The 8,758-nt window shown below is 33.9% G+C and overlaps 1 protein-coding gene across 1 annotated transcript; it reads right to left on the bottom strand.

Moving 5' to 3' along the window:
- Positions 1–3,196: 3,196 nt before the first annotated feature.
- LOC116765257 (transcription factor sox-3-like) lies at positions 3,197–4,708 on the bottom strand. The gene has a single exon (XM_032654682.2). The coding sequence runs from the start codon at positions 4,552–4,554 to the stop codon at positions 3,820–3,822; it is 735 nt and encodes a 244-aa protein (XP_032510573.1). The 5' UTR covers positions 4,555–4,708; the 3' UTR covers positions 3,197–3,819.
- Positions 4,709–8,758: the final 4,050 nt, after the last annotated feature.

The raw sequence follows: 8,758 nt of genomic DNA, 5'->3' as shown, positions 1-8,758 counted from the left end.
TTTACAATTTTATTGAAAACACAAACAAAAAAAAAAAAAAATCTTAAATAGCAAAAAAAATACTAAACCTAATTCGATCGATGTAGCTGTAATCAACAAAACGTTATGGTCTAGTCGGTGTTTAGGAAATGTATTTAATCAGAAGAATTTGTTCTTAAAAAGGAGATCTTGATACAGAACAATTAACAGATGAAGCCATTATTAAAATTATTTTATGAAGCAACATAGAATAAGTCATATAACAAGCGTATTAGAGTCACAGAACTCAGTGATGTGGATATTGCGATACGTATTATATATAATTTTTTACCTAACCAAGCTGCCAATATAATATTTTATTAAGAGGTTACATTAACAATGCCTCTCACATATACAAACACGTACTCAAAGTAAGGTATTACACACATTTGACGCTAACAAAATCGATGGCATTAAATTCGAATCACAAATCGAGTCGAAATAAGGGTTTGAATACGAGAAAATACACAATAAAATGTATACCTTATTTGTGTGTGCTTACTGAACAGCTATTTTTTCGATTCTTAGCATACGTAGGGGAAAATAATCCCTCGCGAAATAAGACTCCATATAAGTTAAGGATTTATTGGTGAAATGTTTAATTTTGTTTCATGGAATACTTCCAAGACATAATTATATACGATTACTCTTTTAATGTTCTAGTTATAGTATAATTGTTGTTTACAACAACCACAGTTACACAACTAACAGCCGACAACAATGGCTGTGAGTTTTATTTACTGTCACAATAACAGACACGGAATCAAAAATATCGTAATGACACAACAAGAGGTAAACAACCCACGAGCTCCACAAAGAAACGCTCTAACTACGGCCTTTGAAAGCTACCCGTTCTTGACTAACTAACTATTTAGGCAACAGTTTGGCTTTAATTAATCTTGACAACGGTGAACGGTCCTCAATGATAGAGACATCATTTATCATTTTCAAACATCAAAATAACAAAGAAGTATAGGAGATAGAATGGCTTTCCTCGCTCGTGGTAAGCTGGATACTGTCCATACTACATTATTCCATTACACGAACACTGAGACATGTAGCTGCGTGTTAACTCACGACTATATCTGGTAACATACAGCCCGACGAGTATGTGTCTATGTTGATGACGTCACTGGCTAATTAACTGCCTGTATTGAACGCTTATTTTACTTGCGCCCCGTTACAAAGTTGGTGATTTGATGACGTCATAGGTTAAACGATTAATCTTTATGAGAATAATTACATCCAGGCATAACTGATACAAAAGAGTTTGGGTGCGTGTAGGAAGGAAAGGTAGAGCTGATTGAAGACCTATGAATTGTATTAATTAAAAGTTACGTCGCTTGATGCATGTTTGTGTTGTATTCGTTTATTTATTTTATTTATATGGAAAACTCAACATGCTGTATAAATATTCAGGGAGAAATGTTCAGTAATGTCGGTGGTGTCCAATTATTTGCGTTCGCTGGATGCCGCCAGTCGATTGCCTCGACCGGGAATCGAACTCCACAATACCGTCTAAATAAATATCGAGGACTTCGTATTGATACGACGGAAAATATATTCTGATAGCGAACAACCTGCGGCTAGGATATGTTTGATTTGTTTTTTATTATTTTATAAACGACATCTCAGACTAGTGCTTCGACTTATCGAATTGAAAGCGCTGTCATGTAATAAACATTTATTAATAACAGTCTCTTGTTCGATGTCTAATATAATGAAAAGAACAGAGAACGAGTTTCATAAATTATTTAATAAGTAATCTAAGGTTGTATTGAATGTAGAGACAGACCGAGCTTGCAGCTCAATAAGAACACTTTATGAGATCGCTGATCAGAACAATGGACTGACGGGAACTAATGATTCATTCAGAAGTTTCACAAATCCTTTAAATATTTGGCCGCGAGACAAACGAAACGGCTTACGACGAGATAAAGCTTTAATATTTCCAACAATTATCATTATCTTAACAAGCAAAGGCAAACAAGAGTCCTTATTATTTAACATAACAAATCAAAAAATTTTCGACATACTTAAACTGAATTATATAGATAAATTAATTTAACTTCATTATATTTTCAAACAATTACACTTACGGAAAGATTCGATCGGTTACACACAATTGTTTTGAAACGCGCCATCGGTGGCCAAACTGACAGCCAGGAATAAAATGAAATAAAACAAGTATTGAAAAACGCCGCCCGAGGGTGACTTAGTAATCAAGTACATCACAGGATAATGTCTATTTAACTAAGAAATGTCCCATATATATACACTTTGCTTTAATATTACTTCGCTTGCAAACAAATCGTTTAATAAATTTCGTGTGTTATGTATGTATAAAAATATATTAACTTTCCAATCATAAGAAATTAAGTATTCATTATAATCATTTACATTATCATTAAATTGATTTTAAAAATCAAATATTGTTAGTTTCTATACGTCCTTCTAGAGCCCACTTCACTCATATCCTAACTGCTAACGCCATCTAGCGGACCAGTTTCCTATTCTTGGACTTTAATGTCAAAATTATAATACGCAACACGTAATATAATATATGGATATAATTATGAATAGTAACGGATATATTTCGTAACATTATTCTAATTATAACATAAATCAAGATCAAAGATTATTCAATTTGCATTCAGATTTATAGATTCCAACGGAGGCACGTTATTTTAGTGTGTTAATCGTGATGACCTCCGACGAAACATTTATTCTTAATAAAGAATAAATTTTTGGAAGTCTATTAAACTTCGAGTTGATTTTACGTAAATATAAAAGTAAAGTAATGGTAAAGTAAACATACTTCTTAAATAAACTTTACGAATATTTAATCACCTTAAATTTGGAAGAAAATAATAAAAATGACTCCTGTTTTTCGACTATTTTCGAATCGTTATTAATTTTCTGTGATAAAGCAACTCGGACTCGTGCCGTCGGATTGTTATCCGCTTCAAAATAGATTTTCTCTTAGACCATTTGTTATTTTTCAAAATATTTAAACAGCCGTAACCGAACTATTGCTTCATTAAGACCGTAAAAAATCTTTCATGACTCAAAACCAAAACTATTGAGATGTAAAGAACATTTAATGTTCAAAAATTTTCTCATAAAAATTGTCACACTTAATGAATAAATGTTAACTGTGTAAAGAAAACAAAACATATAAAATAAAAACAATTCACTTTATTCGCATATCGTTAACAAATCATTTTTTTACTCATTTCTATAGTACATAGTTTTTTATGACATCGATTCAGAATTATCAAGTATTATTTACATTGGTGTGAGCTAACTTACATTTAAAACAACTAATTTACAAATCGTAGCTTTTCCGTCTACACTGACAATAAATAAGACAATAAAACGAGCCGTCCAAACACTGGATAGCGTTAGACAAACTTAACAGATACAAGTTGACGACAGAAATAGTCTGGATCGTTTAGTGTTAACTACATCTAAATAGTGACAACTACAAGAATAATCTCTTTTTGGTACCGTTCTCACTTCGCACTGACAAATATTTATTAAACTTATATATCTGAAGACGAATCGAAACAAAAATCACAGTTAAGTAAACTTAAACCATGCCCACTAAAGGGCCTACAATTAACTTTCAACATATTTACAAACCGCTCGTTACGAAATCCTCGTGTCTCATTATTCAACTAAGCGTAATACTAAAATAATAAATAATGTTCATATGATTCTTATATCGTCTTTGACACTGCACACGCCGCCGAACCCTGAAGGACTGGGGAATATCTTTCAAGGAAGGCAGGTTGGTCTTCAATATATAACTGAAACCGGCCGCCTGAGCTGGTCGTCGTGAGGGCTGTGCTGCGTGGAAGTCACCGGAGACACAGGAGAAGCCGGCGCTGCTCCGTACTGGTGGAACAGAGGAGATGGGAACGGCTTCGGAGGTGCGGCCGGCTGTGTGTAGAGTGATGAATAGAACGACGACACCACAGCGGCAGCTGAAGATGCCGTCGGCAACTTCTCGGTCGGAGCCATTAGTTTTGAGAATTGCAAGTGATCCAGCTGATGTGGAAAGTATGGAGGCACTGCCGAATATGAAAGGGCGTCCAACGGTCCAACGGTCGGTGCTGGACCCGCGAAGTAAGGCAGTGGAAAGCTCGGGAAAGCTCCAGCGCCCGGAGCTCCTCCCGCTGTCGGTGGCTTGGGCTTCCTTCGTGGCCGGTATTTGTAGTCGGGGTGCTCTTTCATATGGAGAGCTCGGAGTCGTTTTGCTTCGTCAATGAATGGTCTCTTCTGCATTTCAGACAACAGCTTCCATTCGGCTCCGAGCCGTTTCGATATCTCCGAATTGTGCATCTTCGGATTATCCTTGGCGATCTGGCGACGTTGTAGCCTGGACCAGACCATGAAGGCGTTCATGGGCCGCTTGATGTGTCCCTCGGACTGCGGCGACGAGGCCGGCAGCGGCTGCGGCGCGCTCGGGTACTCCGGTAACATGCCAGGGTGCATCGAGAACGCGTACGGGTGATGACTGAGAGTCGACATGTCGGTTATTGTATTCAAACACGAACTTTTAACATCAGCTATGTATGGCACAATACTGAATGGGCACAGACGAGGAGGCGATTGTGTCGCGTCGAACTCGGCCGATAGACTGACGGCTGTTGGCAGTGTTCGCGTGGGTATCGGCGAGAGGGAGGCGCGGTCTGGGGCGTCCGGGCTCGTACCAATGGGGGCTCCAAGAACACAGCCTGCGCCCCTCCTCGACCGCTGTCACCGTCTCTGTCCGCAGCCAGCTCTTCGATCTCTCCGTCTCTCTCTCAACAATACCCCATAAGCTCCGTACAGCTGTTTGAAGGCATACCGTGGACTCTACACTACTTTATGCATGATATAACCGCTGTAACAGAACTCTTACATTTACCTTTATTGCCAAGTTTTCATTCTTTGTTATTAAAAAAATATTTTTATTGTTGTGATAAAAGTATCTACTTGCTTTACCCTACACTGTTGTTGGAATATTCATTAAAGATATTCTTGTTTATTATTCTTGTATGAATCAAAGACACTCCACGCTTTAAGTCAATTTTTTAATTGTTAATATACGAGTAATTTATTATATAATTTAATAGATGATTTAAAATAAAGTTTTTATTTCTGTTGATAACACTACTAGAGAACTTTAATTTCATATTTATATTTGTAAGAAAAAATATAAAGAGCAAAAATAAATTTACCTGTTTCGATCGAAATATCATAATTATGGATAAATATTGATAAAACAAATATAATTATGTATTAAAATTTAATATTATAAAATAAAATATTTATTGAAAAGTAATGGAGACGGCCAGGTCGTGAGATCGTAAAATAATAGCTTTAGAAGGTTTTTAAAAAACTGATCAAACAACGAGTCACATCTGACATAACAAAACTGTAATTAAAGTTTCCACGAGATAAAGTAACCGGTGATACATAAAGTGAAATCTCTCTCGGGAATAATGAAAAGCAATTATTTTATGTTAAATATAAGTTGTAAATCTTTTGTCAACCATCAAGACGACAGAGTCAACTCGTTAAATCTGACATAGCAATGGTCACTATAAAAACATTCATTGTGGAGGCGTCTGTCACGCTTCAAATCATTATTATCTCTGAGAGCTTTCTGCGGACACTGAAACAAAAGAGCGCTAACGGTACGGCCACCATAAAAATATTAGATACCATCATAAAACATTTACTTCATCCCATAACAGACTCACAGTTACAATGTCACCGAAATTGAACTTTAAAATTATTGAATTAGAGTGAAATATTGTGTGAGAGCGATCCAGGCTATTGTCGTCCGAAGGAAATGCTTCTAAGAAGCTTCTTTATGAGAATAATAAAATAATTATTTCCTAAGCTAACGTGTATTTCTTGTTATATTTTTATTGCTGTTTAGCGAGACAGTATTGTGCCTTTGTGTGCTCCTCCGGAACACTTTAAATTACTTTAAAACGGACTAACGATTCTGGCAAAATAATGTGGAAATTAAAATCATGTTTTACAAATATCTTACTATTAAAAGATTATGAAGATTAGTTAAAGAGCAGTTCTTATGTCCACCGAAATAATGCCAGAACAATGAGAAGTGTTGAAATATTTCATGAGGCAGTCTACCTTGTATGTTAGTCCGTATGGTTCAAATAAATAAAATATTATCAAAACAAAACCTTAAATTACATTTAAGGCTTTAAAGTTAAATCCATTTCAGGGATCCCTGATAGATCCTTGATAGATTTTAACCAACTTCTTAAATTCTTGTCCATCGTTAAATTAGACCATCATTGATCAAATTTTTAGAAGCCTTTTAAAAGCAGTGTCATATCGAACCGTATTTAATAAAATGGTTGAATGAAAAATCCCTACAAATTATTTAGAAAAAAGTATGTACTTTTCTAATCTTATTTCAGTATAAAATAATTTTTCTCTGTGATTATAAAATGAGACACAACTAGCGCCATCTGTTGATTATAACCTAATAAACATATCGACTAAATAGGAACTGTTCATTTTAATTAATACTTTCAAACTAAATAAAGTGATAGCAGAAATCATAGAAATGATGTTATATTTTTCTATTTAATGGTCGTTCACCTGTCACGAATTTTATAACGACTCTAATAAGATAAATTCAACTAAGAATTATATGTTATATGAAAAAAAACCTATTATCATTAATATTTTCACTTTAATTTTGTCCTTCTTTATTTCCATCACAATATATAGTAATAATAGAGCCTATGATTTAGAAAAGCGTAATGTCTGATTTGTAATAAACTTTTATAAGTACAGTAACGCCATCTATCAAAAGACTTTCAAAGATAGATTTATTGAAATCATAAAATAGATGAGCCGTTAAAAAAATAAAGAATATAAAACATTTGCGCAAACAAATAAATTATAAAGTTATTGTTTCTAAATAATAGAATAATTTTTACAAAAGTAACTTTGTCGTGCGCCGCTCTGTTGTGTTGTTATGAAAAAGCTTCATCGCTTTACGATGTAATTAACTAATAGTGTAGTACACTTTACTAACAATTAAAATTTTTATACTGCATAAACACACACAACTTAACTAAATTTTATATTATTATTATTTTTTATTAATTTTATTCATACGTTTTATTCCCACATCAATATAACATTTGTTTAAATAAAAATAAAAATGACTTACACAACAAACGGATAATATCAAAAATTACGCAATTCATGAAACATAAAATTATTGAAACGAAAAAATATATATATGCAAAATACAAAATTTTCTATTAATCGTAAATAAAACAAAGAAAATGAGCCCTAGAGTTCTTAACCGTCAAGTATAACAATATTATGGGTTCTATAAAAGAATCGCTCCTAATTACTTACTAGGAACCAGCCGCCGCACTACCAGCTCGGATTTAATAACCGCCTCGTCTCTATCACATTCATCGCCGACGATAGAGACGGCGACATAGAGCTAGTTAGGTTCATCCAGATCGTATACACAACAATGGGAGGTCGCAGCCTTATTCGCCCTATCTTCCTATTTTAATTTACTCAAATTTCCCTTGACACCTCGCTCGACACACAGCATTTTTATGGCCGGTTCAACCGTCATTTAAATCCACGGTATGTTGGAACATAGTAACAGAACCAAATAATAATTATCTATAATAAAGATTGAATCTTTTTATACACAGATATAATTATTGTATATTTTTAATCAATCCATATGAAGTTAACCCGTGTTTGTACGTATGATACCTATGATCGTGTGTCCTAACGGGTGGTGGGTGTCACCGAGCCCTCCTGTATAAAGGGATCTATTATTTTTAAGCAAGGATGCACTCCAGTAATGGGCTCCGACGATAATACTCATTGTATCAGGGAGCTACGACCATCTCGCGTAGGGCAATCAGAATAATGTATGTATTGTTCTGGAATCATATACATATATTTATATATATGTATATTAAAAACATTATCCAATTAACATAATGCTTAACGAGATACAACATTATAATATCAATTTATGTATTTTTTTTTTGTTTTTAATTTCGTTTGTACACCGATATTATTGTATGAAGATTTTGGGACCTGATTCAACTTGATTTGTTGTGTTTAATGTGAAATTATATACGTAACAACAACGACAACTTCATCATTATTAGTATTTTGTTTGAATAGTAATTTACGTTTCGTTAAAATCACAATAAAACAATGTGAAGACGGAACAACAGATTACAAAACACGTATAAAACATTAAAACAAACGTCTTGAAAGCCTCACAACCGCTATTAACGCTTTGTTTCTGAACATTCTAATGATAATTAACTGTTATTTAAATATAAACCTTATTTAGTTACGATAGAGTGTGTTTACGTGGTCGAAGTGCTGGTAATGTCAAAGTCCTTTCTGTGTACTGTTGTTGACAGTTACATCACATAACAGTTGTGTTAAAAAATAACTTACGAATGCATATTATTTACTTATCTGTATACATAAATCACTATGTTTATTAAATTTAAATCAAGCCGACATCAAATATTTTTCTATTGCTTCATTAAGAAATGAAATTTACAAGAGTGGTGGGTGTTGTTTATGGACAATGTTTAGAATTAGTCCGCAATATTTACGAGTGCATAATACGATATTAAAATTAATAGTATATAGTAGTACATCACTAGTATGAGAAAACAATACGAATTGACTAATATTACGC

Source organism: Danaus plexippus, chromosome 2 (assembly GCF_018135715.1).
Source record: "Danaus plexippus chromosome 2, MEX_DaPlex, whole genome shotgun sequence".
NCBI classification, from domain to species: domain Eukaryota; kingdom Metazoa; phylum Arthropoda; class Insecta; order Lepidoptera; family Nymphalidae; genus Danaus; species Danaus plexippus.
Note: the sequence above shows the minus strand (reverse complement) of the source record. Positions and strands in the feature narration are given on the sequence as shown.